Source organism: Heptranchias perlo, chromosome 20, assembly GCF_035084215.1.
Source record: "Heptranchias perlo isolate sHepPer1 chromosome 20, sHepPer1.hap1, whole genome shotgun sequence".
Taxonomy (NCBI): domain Eukaryota; kingdom Metazoa; phylum Chordata; class Chondrichthyes; order Hexanchiformes; family Hexanchidae; genus Heptranchias; species Heptranchias perlo.
The window spans coordinates 49,890,462-49,910,901 of record NC_090344.1 but is presented as its reverse complement, the minus strand read 5'-3'; the positions used below and the strand labels follow the sequence as shown (position 1 = coordinate 49,910,901).

At 48.7% G+C, this 20,440-nt stretch overlaps 1 protein-coding gene across 1 annotated transcript; it reads left to right on the top strand.

The window, feature by feature from the left end:
• Window positions 1-11,991: 11,991 nt before the first annotated feature.
• On the top strand, window positions 11,992-20,238 carry LOC137335850 (phosphoglycerate mutase 2-like). The gene is made up of 3 exons (XM_068001330.1): window positions 11,992-12,553; window positions 14,870-15,050; window positions 19,910-20,238. Exons 1-3 carry the CDS (start codon window positions 12,140-12,142, stop codon window positions 20,077-20,079), a joined length of 765 nt encoding a protein of 254 aa, XP_067857431.1. The 5' UTR covers window positions 11,992-12,139; the 3' UTR covers window positions 20,080-20,238.
• Window positions 20,239-20,440: the final 202 nt, after the last annotated feature.

Here is a 20,440-nt window from a genome sequence, read left to right as displayed (position 1 = left end):
TTGGCACCTCATTTTTAGGTATGCCTGGTGCTGCTCCTGGCATGCTCTTCTACACTCCTCATTGAACCAGGGTTGATACCCTGGCTTGTTGGTAATGGTAGAGTGAGGAATATGCCGGGCCATGAGGTTACAGATTGTGCTGGAATACAATTCTGCTGCTGCTGATGGCCCACAGCGCATCATGATTTCCCAGTTTTGAGCTGCTAGATCTGTTCTGAATCTATCCCATTTAGCACAGTGGTAGTGCCACACAACACGTTGGATGGTGTCCTCCGTGCGAAGACGGGACTTCGTCTCCACGAGGACTGTGCGGTGGTCACTCCCACCAACACCGTCATGGACAGGTGCATCTGCGACAGGTAGATTGGTGAGGACGAAGTCAAGTAAGTTTTTCCCTCGTGTTGGTTCGCTCACCACCTGTCGCAGGCCCAGTCTGGCAGCAATGTCCTTCAGGACTCGGCCAGCTCGGTCAGTAGTGGTGCTACCGAGCCACTCTTGGTGATGGACATTGAAGTCCCCCACCCAGAGTACATTTTGTGCCCTTGCTACCCTCAGTGCTTCCTCCAAGTGGTGCTCAACATGGAGGAGGACTGATTCATCAGCTGAGGGAGGGTGGTAGGTGGTAATCAGCAGCAGGTTTCCTTGCCCATGTTTGACCTGATGCCATGAGATTTCATGGGGTCCAGAGTCAATGTTGAGGACTCCAAGGGCCACTCCCTCGTGACTGTATATCACCGTACCGCCACCTCTGGTCGGTCTGTCCTGCCGGTGGGACAGGACATACCCAGGGATGGTGATGGAAGAGTCTGGGACGTTGGCTGAAAGGTATGATTCTGTGAGTATGGCTATGTCAGGCTGTTGCTTGACTGGTCTGTGGGACAGCTCTCCCAATTTTAGCACAAGTCCCCAGATGTTCATGAGGAGGACTTTGCAGGGTCAACTGGGCTTGGTTTGCCTTTGTCATGTCCGGTGCCTCGTGGTCCGTCCGGTTTTATTCTTATTTTGACTTCTTTTCACAAGATTTTACAACTGAGTGGCTTGCTCGGCCATTTCAGAGGGCAATTAAGAATCAACCACATTGTTGTGGGTCTGGAGTCACATATGGGCCAGACCGGGTAAGGACGGCAGGTTTCCTTCCCTAAAGGGCATTAGTGAACCAGATGGGTTTTTACGACAATCCGGTAGTTTCATGGCCACCATTACTGATACTAATATTTTAATTCCAGATTTTATTTAATTCATTGAATTTAAATTCCCCAGCTACCATAACAGGATTTGAACTCACAACTCCAGATTATTAGTCCCAGGCCTCTGAATTACTAGTCCAGTCACATAACCACTATGCTACCATCCACATCAATAGCACCTTTCATATTTTCCTGCCAAATTGCTGAAACCCAAATTGAAAAAGCTTTGATTCTACCCAGCAATTTTCAGGCAACTAATAATAAAAAGAAATACATTTGCAACATGTAAGTCACAGTTCCAAAAAGGTGAATTTGATCAACATTTGACTTTGGAGGAAAGTAGCAGTGGGAACATAGAATCATAGACTCATAGAAAATTTATGGCACAGAAGGAGGCCATTCAGCCCATCGTGTCCATGCCGGAACAGCTTGAGTCGTATTATTTTCTGAGAAAAGCAAAACCTTGAACGAATCTTCAGCGACAATTTTGGCTGAGATCCAGGTAGCGCCCGTCCCAAGTACCAAATAAATGTGGTGATCCACCACTGGAGCTTGAAGTTCAGTCAGTCTTTGCAAATACAAGAGCAAGGAGCCTGACTGGCCTCTCAAAGGAAAATCGAGATCATACAAAATTTTATGCTCAAGAGGAATGCGAATGAGTTTATAATGAGTGAGACCTAGATTTAGGTCCCAAACATATTATTTGATTGAGAAGTGAAAGGTGAGGGGCCAAGGACCATAGCACAGAGCAATCATCAAGAATGAGAAAAGGATGAAAAAAAGGCAAGGTAAATTGGGAAGTAATGATTGGGTTGACACCAAGATTGTTGTATTAAAAGCCTGTAGATTGTGGGAGGAAGGAAAGACAGGTAAAGAATGAGCTAGAGTAGGAGATTGTGAGATGAGTCAACATAGTGATGATACATAGAAACATAGAAAATAGGAGCAAGAGGAGGCCATTTGGCCCTTCGGGCCTGCTCCGCCATTCAAAATGATCATGGCTCATCGTCTAACTCAGTACCCTGTTCCCGCTTTTTCCCCATATCCCTTGATCTCTTCAGCATTAAGATGCAAGGAGATGGAAGATCTTAAAGACTGGAATATTTTAAGCTTAGGAGAAACAAGAGAATTATCAATAGGCTACTTGAATGGTTTGAATTTCGAGATATTTTAGTAAATCTTCGTATCAGGGGATTGTCCCCAACAGACTTTCCCCTCCACCAGAGGGCAGCATCTGCAACTGCTGCCAAATGAACTCACAAGAACCTTGGTGAGAGAGTTCCAGAAAGCAAGCATAGTAAATAGAGCAAAATAGGAACAGAGTTACTGTCTAAGAAAGTCAATTATCACAGTGCCAGAAGCTAAAGCTTTTCCAAGTGGCATTATATACTATAAAGTATTTTAAATAGATTTTCTGCGGCTAAAACACCATCAACAAGCAATCGAGGAAGACTTTTGATTCGCAGGCGATTCCTCTCCAAAGTCGTATCATCTAACTGACAGAAATGTGCTGAATTTGGTCTTTGAGGCAGACCGTGATCAGTTGACACTCTTAATTTGCCTTTTCACTGCAGCCCAGATCTTGGGAGAGCAAGTGAACTGTGCTGCTCTTCACCTTTAACCTTCCAATATGCAGCCGGTCTTACTCTAATTTGGTTGCACTGTACGAAGCAGCCATTCCACATGTACAGACTGCCTATGACATTTAATCCAGTGCATACTCAGAGTAGTGGTGTTATGCAGTCGCGTCATGACATCGCCATCAACATGCACTGCTGGCTCGGGAATGGTACATTTACAGGCAGGGAAACCGCTGTCAGTGAGGAACACCCAGTAAAATATCTGTGGGGTGATGGGGAGAAGAAAATTAACCAGAGCTCCTGCTTCTAATCGCTCCAACAACTTCCAGGTGTACATTAATAGGAATAGGATGATGAGAGGTTGCGACTTAGCTGTGATGCACCCATGGTTGCATAACCTGCTGCCACTCACTGTCGAGGCTCACAGATAAATAATGACCACTTGGGCATGGTACCAGAGGTACCTGGCACCCATTCTTGGCACCTGGGTATCGCTAGCAAGCCCGGCATTCATTGTCCATCCCTAGTTGCCCTTGAGAAGGTGGTGGTGGGCCATCTTCTTGAACCGCTGCAGTCTGTGTTGTGAAGGTACTCCACAGTGCTGTTAGTTAGGGAGTTCCCGGATTTTGACCCAGTGACGATGAAGGAACGGCAATATATTTCCAAGTGTTCAGTCTACAACTGCTTCATCAATGACCTTCCCTCCATCATAAGGTCAGAAATGGGGATGTTAGGTGATGATTGCATAGTGTTCAGCTCCATTCGCAACCCCCCAGGTAATGAAGCAGTCCGTGCCCGCGTGCAGCAAGATCTGGACAACATCCAGGCTTGGGCTGATAAGTGGCAAATAACATTTGCGCCAGACAAGTGCCAGGCAATGACCATCGACAACAAGAGAGAGTCTGACCACCTCCCCTTGACATTCAACGGCATTACCATCGCCGAATCCCCCACCATCAACATCCTGGGGGTCACCACTGATCAAAAGCTTAACTGGACTAGCCACGTAAATACCATGGCTACAAGAGTAGGTCAGAGGCTGGGTATTCTGTGGAGAGTGACTCACCTCCTGACTCCCCAAAACCTTTCCACCAACTGCAAGACACAAGACAGGAGCGTGATGGAATACTCTCCACTTGCCTGGATGAATGCAACTCCAACAACAGCTCCTTTATCCAGGATAAAGCAGCACGCTTGATTGGCAACCCTTCCACCACCCTAAACATTCACTCCCTTCACCACCAGCGCACAGTGGCTGCAGTGTGTACCATCTACAGGAAGCACTGCAGGAGCTCGCCAAGGCTTCTTCGACAGCACCTCCCAAACCCGCAACCTCCACCACCGAGAAGGACAAGAGCAGCAGGCACATGGGAACAACACCACCTGCACGTTCCCCTCCAAGTCACACACCATCCTGACTTGGAAATATATTGCCGTTCCTTCATCGTCGCTGGGTCAAAATCCTGGACCTCCCTACTTAACAGCACTGTGGGAGAGCCTTCACCACACGAACTGCAGTGGCTCAAGAAGGCGGCTCACCACCACCTTCTCAAGGGCAATTAGGGATGGGCAATAAAAACTGGCCTTGCCAGTGATGCCCACATTTTTTTTTTTTCCAAAAAATATACTTTATTCATAAAAATTTGCAGCAGTACATACAAAACAGTTGTCATATCACTTTCCAAACGTACACAATACAGATTATACAATTTGCAGGTTACGTTAAGTGCAGTACAATGAAAACATTGGACATCATTGCAGTTCATGACACTCTAGGGTGTCTCATTGCATCATACTCAACACAGATTATTGCTTACAGATTCATTTCTGGTCCATTTCAGATTCATTACAGGTACATTACAGCAATTTGAATTTTACATTCTGCCCGAGGGGGTTTTTCCCTGATTGCAGCCCCTCGGTTTACAATGGCGGGAAGGCTCTAAACGGTTGCCTTTCCCCACAGGGCCTTTGCGGCGGCCGCACCCATCCTCAGTGCATCCCTCAGCACGTAGTCCTGGACCTTGGAATGTGCCAGTCTGCAACACTCGGTCGAGGACAGCTCCTTGTGCTGGAAGACCAGCAAGTTTCGGGCAGACCAAAGGGCGTCTTTCACCGAGTTGATGGTCTTCCAGCAACAGCCGATGTCCGTCTCAGTGTGCGTCCCCGGGAACAGCCCGTAGAGCACAGAAACCTGTGTTACGGAACTGCTCGGGACGAACCTGGACAGATACCACTGCATCTCTCTCCAGACCTTCTTTGCAAAGGCACATTCCATAAGGAGATGGGTGACGGTCTCGTCTCCACCGCAGCCTCCTCTGGGACAGCGCGCGGTGGCGCTGAGAGCCCGGGAGTGCATGAAGGATCTGACGGGAAGGGCCCTTCTCACCACCAGCCAAGCTATGTCTTGGTGCTTGTTTGAAAGTTCTGGCGATGAGGCGTTCTGCCAAATGACATTGACAGTCTGCTCGGGGAACCAACCGACAGGATCCACCATCTCCTTTTCCCGCAGGGTCTCGAGGACGTTACGTGCGGACCACTTGCTGATCGCCTTGTGGTCAAAGGTGTTTTCCTGCACAAACCTTTCCACGAAGGACAGGTGGGGCGGAACGGTCCAACTGGACGGAGCGTTCCGTGGCAGCGTGGCCAGGCCCATCCTTCTCAACACCGGGGACAGGTAGAACCTCAGCACGTAGTGACACTTTGTGTTTGCGTACTGAGGGTCTATGCACAGCTTGATGCAGCCGCACACAAAGGTGGCCATCAGGATGAGGGCCACGTTGGGCACGCCTTTCCCCCCTTTCTCTGGAGATTTGTACATCGTGACCCTGCGGACACGGTCCATTTTTGATCTCCAGACAAAGTGGAAGATGGCTCGGGTGACTGTCGCGGCGCAGGAGCGAGGTATGGGCCAGACCTGCGCCACGTACAGCAACACCGAGAGCACCTCGCACCTGATGACCAGGTTCTTGCCCACGATCGAGAGGGATCGTTGATCCCACAGTCCAAGTTTCTGCTTAACCTTGGAGATACGCTCCTCCCAGTTTTTGGTGCACGCCCCGGCCCCCCCGAACCAGATCCCCAGCACCTTCAGGTAATCCGACCTGACGGTGAAGGGGACAAAGGATCGGTCGGTCCAGTTCCCAAAGAACATGGCCTCGCTCTTGCTACGATTTACCCTGGCCCCCGAGGCCAGTTCGAACTGGTCGCAGATGCTCATCAATCTGCGGACCGACAGCTGATCCGAGCAAAAGACGGCGACGTCATCCATGTACAGGGAGGCCTTGACCTGAGTGCCTCCGCTGCCTGGGATCGTCACCCCTCTTATGCCCGCATCCCTCCTGATGGACTCGGCAAAGGGTTCGATGCAACACACGAACAAGACGGAGGAGAGAGGACAGCCCTGCCTGACTCCAGATTTGATCGGAAAGCTTTCTGATTCCCACCCGTTGATTGAAACTGCGCTACTGATGTTTGTGTAGAGCATTTGGGGTGATGCCCACATCCCATGAGCGAATAAAAAAAAATGTCGGGAGGGTGTGTGACTGGGAAGGGAACTTGGAGGAGATGGTGTTCCCAAGCACCTTGTCCTTCATGGTGGTGGAAGTTGTGGGTTTGGGAGTTGCTGTCTAAGAAGCCTTGGCAAGCACTGCAATGCATCCTGTAGATAGTACACACTGCAGCCATGGTACGCCAGTGGTTTAAGCTAGTGGGTGACTGTATCCTGGCAAGGAATCAATGCTTTCAGGAAAAGGGGGTATGGGAAAAAAATAGTACAGAAAATCTGCAAGCAAAAAAACAGATGAGTAAGATTAGTTCTCTGTAGGGAGGAGCAGTATCTGTTGTAATGAAATCTCACCGGTAGATGGAACTATTCACAATCAGTTAAGTTAATGGCTATTTTTAAACACAGCGTCACCCAGTTCCTCTGACAGGAACTCTGAGTTTTTTTTGAAGGTTATTCTTCCCCCATACACCAGACCTCTCCTCTTTAAAACACCAGACTGATGGGTTAAGACAACAAAAGAAACTTACAAAGCCCTGCATTCGAACCGCACTGTGAGATAATCACAACAGCTGTTTTTCCAGATCTCTGAAATTTTACTTTGAATGAAGGTCAGAGAGGCCTGACAGAAAAGTTACAGTCTGGCTTTCAAGTTGGGGATCAGAGACTATTAGCAGAGACTGACCAGGCTTTCATCCCTATGTCTAGACTGGATTTCAATCCAAAAACCATATGCAAAACCATAATGTCTAACTCATTGATCCGTCCAGGTCCCATAAAAGATAAGAAACCATCAACCCCTCTGTCTGGTTGGATTTGAATCCATATCCGAGAGGATGAAGAACTGCGTCCAACCCACTGCCTCACCCAGTCCCCATCAGGGAGAGGAGACCTTCTTCTGCTCCAGTCGGCCGGATTGTAACTCAGCTCCCAGAGATCAAAAGACAGTGGGGTTGAGTTTAACTCGGGCGGGATTGGTGCATGGGCAGCCCAAAGTGGGAGGCATATCCGGAGGTCATGAAGGAAGCGAGGCCTGGCTGATTTTAACAGCCAATCCTCATTTAGATGTTCCAAATCTGTCTCCAGCCTGAAGCCAGTAGGAATAACTCAGGGCCGGTGGGCAGGAGTGGGAATTGGGTCAAGAGCAGCACCAGGCGTACCTAAAAATGAGGTGCCAAACTGATGAAGCTACAACTCAGGACTACATGCATGCTAAACAGTGGAAGCTACAGGCTACAGAGCTAAGCGATTCCACAACCAAAGGATCAGATCAAAGCTCTGCAGTCCTGCCACATCCAGTCATGAATGGCGGTGGGCAATTAAACAACTAACGGGAGGAGGAGGCTCTGTAAACATCCTCATCCTCAATGAGAGCGGAGCCCAGCACGTGAGTGCAAAAGACAAGGCTGAAGCGTTTGCAACCATCTTCAGCCAGAAGTGCCGAGTGGATGATCCATCTCGGCCTCCTCCCGATATTCCCACCATCACAGAAGCCAGTCTTCAGCCAATTCGATTCACCCCACGTGATATCAAGAAATGGCTGAGTGCACTGGATACAGCAAAGGCTATGGGCCCCAATAACATCCCGGCTGTAGTGCTGAAGACTTGTGCTCCAGAACTAGCCGCGCCTCCAGCCAAACTGTTCCAATACAGCTACAACACTGCCATCTACCTGACAATGTGGAAAATTGCCCAAGTATGTCCCGTCCACAAAAAGCAGGACAGATGCAATCTGGTCAATTGCCGCCCCATCAATCTACTCTCGATCATCAGCAAAGTGATGGAAGGTGTCGTCGACAGTGCTAACAAGCGGCACTTACTCACCAATAACCTGCTCACTGATGCTCAGTTTGAGTTGCGCCAGGACCATTCGGCTCCAGACCTCATTATAGCCTTGGTCCAAACGTGGACAAAAGAGCTGAATTCCAGAGGTGAGGTGAGAGTGACTGACCTTGACATCAAGGCAGCATTTGACCGAGTGAGGCACCAAGGAGCCCTAGTAAAATTGAAGTCAATGGGAATCAGGGGGAAAACTCTCCAGTGGCTGGAGTCATACCTGGCACAAAGGAAGATGGTAGTGGTTGTTGGAGGCCAATCATCTCAGCCCCAGGACATTGCTGCAGGAGTTCCTCAGGGCAGTGTCCTCGGCCCAACCATCTTCAGCTGCTTCATCAATGACCTTCCCTCCATCATAAGGTCAGAAATAGGGATGTTCACTGATGATTGCACAGCGTTCAGTTCCATTCGCAACCCCTCAGATAATGAAGCAGTCCGAGCCCGCATGCAGCAAGACCTGGACAACATCCAGGCTTGGGCTGATAAGTGGCAAGTAACATTCGCGCCAGATTAAGTGCCAGGCAATGACCATCTCCAACAAGAGTCTAACCACCTCCCCTTGACATTCAACGGCACTACCATCGCCAAATCCCCCACCATCAACATCCTGGGGGTCACCATTGACCAGAAACTTAACTGGACCATCCATATAAATACTGTGGCTACAAGAGCAGGTCAGAGGCTGGGTATTCTGCGGCGAGTGACTCACCTCCTGACTCCCCAAAGCCTTTCCACCATCTACAAGGCACAAGTCAGGAGTGTGATGGAATACTCTCCACTTGCCTGGATGAGTGCAGCTCCAACAACACTCAAGAAGCTTGACACCATCCAGGACAAAGCAGCCCGCTTGATTGGCACCACATCCACCACCCTAAACATTCACTCCCTTCACCACCGGCGCACCGTGGCTGCAGTGTGTACCATCCACAGGATGCACTGCAGCAACTCGCCAAGGCTTCTTCGACAGCACCTCCCAAACCCGCGACCTCTACCACCTAGAAGGTCAAGGGCAGCAGGTACATGGGAACAACACCACCTGCACGTTCCCCTCCAAGTCACACACCATCCTGACTTGGAAATATATTGTCATTCCTTCATCGTCGCTGGGTCAAAATGCTGGAACTCTCTACCTAACAGCACTGTGGGAGAACCTTCACCACACGGACTGCAGTGGTTCAAGAAGGCGGCTCACCACCACCTTCTCAAGGACAATTAGGGATGGGCAATAAATGCCGGCCTCGCCAGTGACACCCACATCCCATGAACGAATAAAAAAAAAGAGATGGATACTGCTGGGAAACCAAAGGGAATAGTCTCCGGCATAAGGCAAGTCTTGGGAGAGAGGTTTGCCGAACCGATGTTGGTCAGGGGAGGGACTTTTTCCACATGTTGGTCATTTTCCACATCGTTCACCTGAGGAAGGAGGTAGCCTCCGAAAGCTTGTGAATTTAAAATAAAATTGCTGGACTATAACTTGGTGTTGTAAAATTGTTTACAATTGTCAACCCCAGTCCATCACCGGCATCTCCACATCAGGGGAGGGAGAGGCAGGGCCTGGGCAAGGGAGGCCCAAGGACAACTTGTGGAGCCTTGGGGGGGGGAAGCACTCCTGCTCCTCCAAGCCCACAAGGATTCCACATAAAAATATACTTTTAAAACTTAACTTGGCCTCCTTCTGGCCACTCCACGACTCCCACCATGGTTTGGCTATTGTGGTTGGCCCTGTGAGGGCCTCCCAGATGCCAAAGTTAAAATGGCATTGCAGTGCCAGAGATATCATTGGGACGGGACATTTAGATTTAATTTGGGCCCCCGCCTGCCTGCAGCAGGAATCTCAGTGAAGATAAATCACCACCGGTCGGGAATGGTGTGGCCTCGGGCGGGGGGGGGGGGGGGGCGGGGGGGGGAGGTGGGTGCGGTTGTTGGAGGGGGCAAGGGTGGGAGGGGGCGGTGGTTCAAAATCGACCCCAGTATATCTGACCCTTGGGCCTCCACTCAGTCCTCATCAGTCAGAGAGGCCTTCATCCCCTTTGTGCAAGCTGGATCTGAACCAGAGATGAAAGGACAGTGCTGCAACTTTTGAGACTGATTATTTCCGATTCACTAATCCTCTATGCTGTGATTTGAATGGAATCTGGAGTCTCAATTGTGCTTCAATTGTGTTGTCGCAAATGCAACAAATGCCACAATGACAATCTGCTGCGATGCTGGCCATCTGGCAAAGTCTCGGTGCGGGATGAGAAAGGGGGCAACAACTGCCGGATGCTTGCACCTTGAATTGCTGCAGTCACAGTTATGCATCAGAATCAAAACTCTTGAGTTTTCCATTTATTCAAAAAATCCAGTAAATATATAACACTCCCACAATTTGCACATTTCTCAGATTCTAATTTAAAATCCAATGGCCCGGTGATGGGTCAGAGGAAAAGTCTCTGTCTGTAAGCCATAAAGATTTGATACCTATGTGATCAGTCTCACTGCTTTTGATCATAAATCTCACTTCTAACAGTACCCTGACCTTGAAGGCTGCAAAGACTGACACCTACTTTAAAGCCATGATACTTGGGTGGGTGGCCCCAGAGTACAGGCACACATTGGTGCAATTTTAACCCTGCCCGGTGGGAACAGTGTGGGCAGGGGGCTACAATGGGGGCTGGGCGTTACACGCCACGTTTGCGCCCCCCCGCTATTTTAACTCACGGATTTACGGGAGTGTTGAGGCGGGGGCCTCATTAATATTATAAAAATGCCAGATCTTTAGGATCCCAACGTGATTTTAATTGCCGATTGCAGCAGCGACTCTCAGGGCCTGGCATCATAGCCAGAAGAGGCCAAGGAAAGTTTTATTTTTTGATACTCCTCTGGGGCCCACAAGAAAACCTTGGGCCACCACTGTTCAGAACCATCAAAATAGGCACCATAAAAGCAGATAATGCTGGAAACAAAAGGCCCATCAGCATCTGTAAGGAGCAAAGACCAATTTGGGTTGTGCACCTTTCTAGAATCATACAGCAGAGAAGGAGGTCATTCAGCCCATCGTGCCTGTGTCGGCTCTTTGGAAGAGCTGTCTAATTAGTCCCACTCCCCATAACGCTGCAGATTTTTCCTTTTCAAGTATATATATCCAATTCCCTTTTGAAAGTTGCTATTGAATCCGCTTCCACCGCCCTTTCAGGCAGCGCATTCCAGATCATAACAACTCGCTGCGTAAAAAAAAATCCTTCTCTCCCCTCTGGTTCTTTTGCCAATTATCTTAAACCTGTGTCCTCTGGGTTACCGACCCTCCCGCCACTGGAAACAGTTTCACCTTATTTACTCTATCAAAACCCTTTCATGATTTTGAACACCTCCATTCAATCTTCTGATGAAGATTCTGACCAACCTCCCCATCTGAAACCTTAACTTGTCTCCTCTCTTGCAGACTGGCCTGCCCTGCGTTTCCAGTATTTTTTTTTCTTTAATTTTAGATTTCCAGCACTTTCAGTTTATTTTTTGATCTCCGATTTCATAGAATCTGACAGCACAGAAAGGAGGCCATTCGGCCCATCGTGCCTGTGCCGGCTCTTTGAAAGACAATTGGTCCTAATTCCCCTGCTCTTTCCCCGCCGACCTGCAATTTTTTTCCTTTTCAAGTGTTTATGCATTTCCCTTTTTTTCGTAAGTTGCGACTGAATCTGCTTCCATCTGAAACAGATGACATTTTAAAGCAGTCAGTCAGTCAGTGCCAGTGCTCTATCTCTCTCCCTACCTGCTCCTGTGCCAGAGTTTCTGGCTGACTGGGTGCTTTCTATTACAGTCCCTCTTGTAGGCGGTCCCTGGGCCTCTGGTGCGAGCTGTCGGCCGCAGTCCCCGCCTCTAGACCGAGGGGATAAAAGACTGAGGCAGCCGGCGGGAGGCGGCGAGTGTCGGACAGCAGCAGGGGAAAGCAAGGCCTCGCGCGTGCGCGCACACACACACACGAGACCAACGACCACCGGGCCTAGCTCCGTTCCCATAGCAACCTCCTCCTCCTCCTCGTAAATTGCCCCGCCGCCATGGCCTGCTACAAGCTGGTGATCGTGCGACACGGCGAGAGCTCCTGGAACCAGGAGAACCGCTTCTGCGGCTGGTTCGATGCCGACTTGAGCGAGAAGGGGCTGGCCGAGGCCACACGCGGGGCCAAGGCCCTGAAGGAGGCCGGCTACGAGTTCGACGTGTGCTACACCTCGGTGCTGAAGCGCGCCATCCGCACCCTCTGGGTTATCCTGGACGGCATCGATCAGATGTGGCTGCCCGTCACCCGCACCTGGCGCCTCAACGAGCGCCACTACGGCGGCCTCACCGGCCTCAACAAGGCGGAGACCGCCGCCAAGCACGGCGAGGAGCAGGTCAAGATCTGGAGGCGCTCCTTCGACACCCCGCCGCCGCCAATGGACGATAAGCATCCGTTTTACTGCATCATTAGCAAGGTGAGGGGGATCCCTGTCACCGTGGGGTACCGGGAGGGGTATCCCTGTCACCGTGGGGTACCGGGAGGGGTATCCCTGTCACCGTGGGGTACCGGGAGGGGTATCCCTGTCACCGTGGGGTACCGGGAGGGGGATCCCTGTCACCGTGGGGTACCGGGAGGGGGATCCCTGTCACCGTGGGGTACCGGGAGGGGGATCCCTGTCACCGTGGGGTACCGGGAGGGGGATCCCTGTCACCGTGGGGTACCGGGAGGGGGATCCCTGTCACCGTGGGGTACCGGGAGGGGGATCCCTTTCACCGTGGGGTACCGGGAGGGGGATCCCTGTCACCGTGGGGTACCGGGAGGGGGAATCCCTGTCACCGTGGGGTACCGGGAGGGGTATCCCTGTCACCGTGGGGTACCGGGAGGGGAATCCCTGTCACCGTGGGGTACCGGGAGGGGTATCCCTGTCACCGTGGGGTACCGGGAGGGGGATCCCTGTCACCGTGGGGTACCGGGAGGGGGATCCCTGTCACCGTGGGGTACCGGGAGGGGTATCCCTGTCACCGTGGGGTACCGGGAGGGGTATCCCTGTCACCGTGGGGTACCGGGAGGGGTATCCCTGTCACCGTGGGGTACCGGGAGGGGTATCCCTGTCACCGTGGGGTACCGGGAGGGGTATCCCTGTCACCGTGGGGTACCGGGAGGGGTATCCCTGTCACCGTGGGGTACCGGGAGGGGGATCCCTGGCACCGTGGGGTACCGGGAGGGGTATCCCTGTCACCGTGGGGTACCGGGAGGGTATATTGCTGCCCCCGGGAGGGTATATTACCAGCACCGCGTGTTATTAGAGAGCCGGGTATTACTTCACCTTGTGGGGAACATTACTGACTCGAATCAAGAAATAATTCTTCTCAAACTCCACACAACAGATGACTTTAGACTGTTGAGTAGGTGCGAGCCCTTCATCATCCCTGGAATGAGTTAATTTCCTACCTGCTACTGAAAAAAAATGATGTGGAGATGCTGCTGGCAGAAGGAAAGCGAAGGGTAGGAGGTGTAGTTAAAAAAAATATTGAACTGTTTAAAAATGTCAGTTAGACTAACGATTTCTGACTCGGGTGGTGCTGGTGAAATATAATGCAGTGTGTGTTTGAAGCAGGTACAGATCAGGCTGTCGGATTAAGTTGATCCACCAAATGTCACCCTGCCTTTCAACCAAGTTCTGCCCTGCCGCCCCTTTGGGCAATTCGCTCGCTGGGTTTAATTTCCCGAGCGGTATTCAGCCCCGTTTTATGCTCATGGTTGCAAAGTTTCCGACAATTGATCATACTGGATCGTTTTACCTAAAACACGACGGTTGAATCAGGGTTCCTCTTGCAGATATTTCCTCATTTCACTCCGTTTTCTGACCGGACTGTGTTCTCTCTTTTTCTCTCTCTCTGAGACGTGCAGATCCTCACGGTCCTCCACCCACTCACACTTATTCAGTGCTGCACCGCATCCTCAGGATGAGTAATTCTCAGGACCGCCTCACTCCGCACATTGCCAATAACCAGATTACTGTAGAAATATAATTGGGCACGCTGAAACCAGTTATTAGCTGAGCACTTTCTCTTGTGCTTGACTTAATGCAAACGCACAGTTAAGTTTAGTTAACATGTTCACCTAGATTCTTGCAGGAAAGTAGGCATGTATTCGAAAGGCTTGCAGCTTAATTTAGATTTTAAAAATCTTGATCAAACATCGAGGAAATACCGTATCATTTCAACATCAGCATCTGCTAGAGACACTTTGAAAGCACGTTTAAACTTTTCTCCGAGAGAAATATCCGCAGCAGAACAGTCTTGTCCATCATCCATGACTGGTTATAAGTAAATGTAAGCATTCGTTTATAATATTGGCCGTTATCTGTGGTCCTGCTTTTAATGGCACAAATGTTTTCTTTAAAGTTGTGATGTTAAACTGATCAGGTGGATGCAAGGATTGCAGGGCACTATTTTGAAGAGTGGGGAGTGTTCTGGACAACATTCCTCCCTCCAACAGTACCATCCAAAAGAAAAATTACCCCATCCATTGAAGTCATTCCCGGGATATTGGTGCAGAAGGGCTTGTACATAATTAACAGATCCCGCACTTCTAAAGTCATTTGTTGTGTGGAGTTTGAGAAGTTTCGACGGTGTGATAAGGTGCTGTATAAATGCATATTTTTGTTACAGTTAGAGCACTTGGTGGTTCTCTGAGCTTTGGAAGGATTTGGTGTAAATATTTTTTTTAAATTTTAATTCCATGTAGCTTTGATTATATTAAACTGACGAGAACTTTTAATTTACAGGCAAGGCGTTATCAAGGACTGAAATCTTCCGAGCTGCCATCATGCGAGAGTCTGAAGGACACTATTGCCCGAGCTCTGCCTTTCTGGAATGATGTGATTGTACCGCAGATTAAGGCAGGAAAGAGAGTCCTGATTGCAGCCCATGGGAACAGTTTGCGTGGCATCGTCAAGCACCTGGAGGGTAAGCAAGCAGCCTGCACGTGTTTATAAATGAAGTATTGTTTGTGGTGTCCAGTTCAATAAATTGAAGACAACTCGGGTTCTTTGCTGGGGTATAGTTCCACAATGGCCCCCCAAGTACCGTGCCCAACTGACCTTTCTTCGTGCATGAGCTCGAGCAAAGATTGGCAATAGGCTATTCGACCAGGCTATTAATCACCTGACATCAATACGCATGACCTTTCCACTGGGTAGGTAGGGGAACTGCGCTGACTATTTTTCACCTCCCTGAAGCTGAGGCTAATTGTGGAAGCCCATTGAATGCTGTTGAGGTCAGCGAATTTAGCACAGAGCAAAGAGCAAACCAGGGACATTCCAGGTCAGAGTGGTCGGTACCACATCAACCAATGCAATTAACCGACAAAGCTATTGAGGGAGCTCCAAGGAAATGAACTTGACCACGGGATGGACTTTGTGCTATTTTGTACCGTGTCTTGTGCATAGACCACTTCTTGCTGGCATTCAGTTACCAGCTGGCACTTGGTTTAAAAGAGTTGTCGATTACAAATATGGATTATAAGTGGCAAGAAGCTCTGGTGTGGTACTGGGTCCCCGATAGTGGGACAGCACCAGGGTGTGGTGGGCCAATGCAGCCTTCTCCCACCTGTTCTCCAATGGTGATATATTCCTAGGTAGTGAAGTGACTGTTACTGGACTACTAATCCAGAGAACGTGAGTTCAGATTCCACCATGGCAGTCTCAGAATTTGAATCCAGTTTTTTTCAAAAAATCTGGAAATGAAGAAAAGCTGGTATCAGTAAAAGTGACCATGAAGCTGTTGGATTGTCGTAAAAACCCAACGGGTTCACAAACGTCCTTTTAGGGAAGGAAACCGGCTGTCCTTACCCAGTCTTGCCTGTATACGAAGATAAGAAATAGGAGCAGGAATAGGCCATACGGCCCCTCGAGCCTGCTTCGCCATTCAGTAAGATCATGACTGATCTTCGACCTCAACTCCACTTTCCCGCCCGATCCCCGTTTCCCTTTATTTCCTTAATGTCCAAAAATCTATCGATCTCAGCCTTGAATATACTCAATGACTGAGCATCCACAGCCCTCTGGAGCAGAGAATTCCAAATATTCACAACCCTCTGAGTGGAGAAATTCCTCCTCATCTCAGTCTTAAATGGCTGACCCCTTAACCTGAGACTATGCCCCCGAGTTCTAGACTCTCCAGCCAGGGGAAACAGCCTCTCAGCATCTACCCTGTCAAGCCCTCTAAGAATTTTAGAAGTTTTACTGAGATCACTTCTCATTCTTCGAAACTCTGGAGAATATGGGCCCATTTTACTTAATCTCTCCTCCATAGATCAACCCTTTCATCCCAGGAATCAATCTCATGAACCTTTGTTGCAACCCCTCTAAGTATATCCTTCCTTTGGTGAGGAGACCAAAATTGTACACATTACTCTCGGTGTCGTCTCACCAAAGCCCTGTATGTGACTCCAGTCTCTGATTTAGGGCTGGAGTAGCCTTGCACTAGTCTAGACCTGATCTTTCCAGGCCACAAAGGAACTGCACCTATGCCACATGTGTTAATGCCAGTCATGGAGTACTATAGCCCTTTAAATGTACTTTAAGGGGAGGATGGGGTCCCACTGTATGAAGTGTTGAGAGATTAAGTAGTCTGCTGCTACTCCGAGCTTGTCAGGAAGGTGTTGATTACGTTTGACATTTGAAGGCCAGCTGGTTGAGTTGTTAAACTTCATTCCCACCTCGGGTCAGAGATGATGCCGGTGCAATGATACTGGAGTTCATCAGTGTGTGTGTGCATGGCTTCCAACTGTTTAAAGTAACAAAGTTCGATTTGTAGAGCGTGAAGATGGGAGGAGCGAACTTCAGTCGGCCTGTTTCTTCCTGTGTACAAGGGATGGCAAGACTGAGCAACATGTCTGCTTTTTACATGCAGTGACACAGCAAGTCCTCTTCTTCTCAGTTTATGCTTATTTAAACTGGCCCAGTCCAAAAAAATAAATTTGGAAGCTGCAGAGTGGTGACGGGATATGCTAACCTGGTTTAGTAAATCATTAATTCGCATGGAAGTCCTTTGCACTCTGCATGTTACAAATCTACTTTCACCACTTTATAACAACTAGAACAATTGAAGTGTGAGCTCCCCTGGTGCCCCAGTGGGTAAATACACTGCCCAGTATGGTACTGAGACAACAGACCAGTCTCTGTTGAGTTAGCTGATCTCAACCAGATGGCATTGGAGACGCTAGAATTGGCTTCCATATCCCTGGGCTAGGAAAGAGAAATGAAGCAAGGAATGTCTGTTTAGCGGGCAATACTTGCTGCACAAACTGGGCATGTCAAGAGGCTCAGTATTCTGTGGTTTCCTGACCTTTTATTGCCCCCACCTCCTTCCTGATCACTGTCCAGTGAACCCTGCTGGAAATTGCACAGGATCTCCACGGTCGAATAACTCGCAAACACTCGCCGTTTAGGCTCACAATTGAAGAATAGCAATTTTTATCATGCACCAGAAGGTGAGCACCATGGGTAGAGCCCTATCACAGCAAGTGTAGAGGAGGGGAGCTGTTTGTAAAATTAAGAGAATGGTCGGAATATTTGGTTCAAAATAGAGTTGGATTCTGATTGCTTTCGATATCCAGTGGGATTATGTTTATATCTCACTACCGAAGCCACTTGTAACCACTACCTCCATCAGCTGGGAGGGTAAAATGGAGAGATCACAGACTGCGCCATGCTGGCTGTCGATAATAATCTCATGACTTGTTCAGTGTTGCAGTTGGTGTGTGGTAAAGCAGTAATAAGGACTGTATGCATGCACCCCCCCCCCCAGCAGTGCCACTGGGCTCAGGATCATATTCATTCTGGGATATTAAAGAAAATATCTTCTAATATTTCTCCTGTGAACTTTGTAAAATGCACCACCCTCTTTTTGTCTAGTCACCCTGCTTGGGAGTCTACGGGTAAATTGATTTGAAGGGAGCCTCAGCTGGAGACAGGGCGACATTACTGCAGTGCTGATTCTCTGACCTGAACTGCCTTCAAATGGGCTCCCTGCTGAGAGTGGCTGATCACTGAATTCACCCTCTCCTAAAATACTGGGTCTTTGAAAAGCAGTTGAAACAGAAAATGCACAGCATCACTGCTAGGAGCACATGTCGCTACTCGGGAACATTGTGAGGGAGGTCACTCATTTGCCCTATGATAAAGGTCGAGGGTCGTGTTACTATTTATGATGGTGCAACTGTTCTCATTCTCCTCTCCCATCCCATCCTCTCATTGGTAGAGATTCTGATGCTAAAAATACTGAGAGGAGAGGCTGGCAAATCCAGCCTGTGTAACATGAGAGAGCAGAGACCTGCTTGGGAAAGGTCACAGGCATTCCAAGGAGGCCGTCACTGTAACTCACTCAACTCGGCCTGTGCATAGTGCTCCAGCTGAGCTGAAATTAAAAGGTCTGGGAAACAAACAATCCACTTTTGAGTCTACTTACACTTTTAGGTGAAACTAAAACAACTATATTCTAAACTGAATTCCCTTAACAGCTTTCAGAATAAGTGATTTTGTGAAATAATTTATACAAAACAGAACATTTCTAATATTATAAAAGTAGAGTTGGAAACGTGTATAAAACACGTAATTCACAAAAGATTCTGCATAAAACTGAAGACTAGTTGACTTGTTTTTTCTGCTCACACCCTTCACAGGTCCGAATGCATTTGATCTTTTCTATCTGGTAGTCTGTTTGACCATTTCAAGCGTGCTCCATTTGCACTAGTGCCATTGGCACATTTTAAAAGCTTTGCAAGTTAGGCAGATGGTGTGTTAGCTAATCACAGCTGGACAATATTGGGGGTGCAAAAGTTAGCCTGAGCACCCCTGGGTTCAGAGAGGCTAAAATCAGCCAGGATTCCCTACCCCTGATAGTTAACCATCTCGGACATTGGGTGGGGATGGGATCAGGTTTCATTCGTGATGCCGTACCTTGGCGGAATAACCCATCAACTGAACTAAGCTTAAACGTGAAGAATGGCTACTTGGGCAAGATATAATGCCTTCTGGGAAGGAGGAGGCTGGAATGAGGTTGGCAAAAATAAAGCCAGGCAGCATGGTGGTGCAGTGCACTCTTACCCATACTCACAACTTATCCAAAATCAGCTGCCCATATCCTGACTTTCACTCGATAACAGACACTGGTTCCCTGTCCACACATTAAATTTAAACTCCTTCTCGTTCTTTTCTTAATCCCTCTGAGATAGATATCCCTCTATAGAGGGATATGGGCCAAGTGCAGGCAATTGGGACTAGCTTAGTGGTATAAACTGGGCGACATGGACATGTTGGGCCGAAGGGCCTGTTTCCATGTTGTAACTTCTATGATTCTATTGCTGCTCCCTATCTCTGGAGCCTCTTCCGGCCTTGTATTCCGACCCCCCGACCCCCCATACCCTTCTGTCCACTGGCCTTTTGTGTGCTGCTCCCTTCCTTGGCCCCGCCATTGATGGCAGGGCCTTCAGTCATCTTGACTCCACTCTCTCTGCAACTCCTTCCATAAACCCTTTTGCTGCTAAATGTTTTTTTTCTTTCTTTGAAAGCCATTTTGACCCTTCTGATCACCCTCACCTAACCTTTCTCATCATGGATTACCATCCATTTCCCTGTATTATGCCACTTGTGAAGCCCTTAGCAATTTTTAAAAAAATGTTAAAGGTGCTTTATAAGTGCAAGTTATATGGAATGGGAAGATGTGTGTGTGTATCACAAGTCAGCATGCGACGCATTGCTCCTCCCTCAACTCCAGGGATTTAATTGGGAAATGACCCTCGAATTTTATGCTTTTTTTTCCAGGTCTGTCAGAGGCTGCAATCATGGAGCTTAACCTGCCGACTGGCATTCCAATCGTTTATGAGCTGGACGCGAACCTGAAGCCCATCAAACCCATGCAGTTCCTGGGAGATGAGGCGACTGTAAAGGCGGCCATGGAGGCAGTAGCAGCACAGGGAAAAGTCAAGAAGTAGAAGTGGAGAGAAAATGTCCTGCAAGCCTTTGAATGAAGAAAAGTGCCTGAAACTACTTACTTCACATTGAGTCTATTCAATATTAAACCATGTTTTTGTAAAATTATGCTGTAAGCAGTTATTTATCATGAAAGTTAAATTAAACATGAAATGATCTGACCTGCTCTTACAGTTTATCATAAGCCGCTTCTAACTGCTGGATTGCAAAACGTCGAACTGCACCTGAATCACTTCACTGTCAAAATTGAACTTGTTCGAAGAGGTACAACGAACCTGAATTTAAACATAAAATACATCTATTTACCTTTTGCACTTGGGTTTGAGTCCTGCCTAAAGTGGTGGGTCTCTTCTCTCGTTGGCA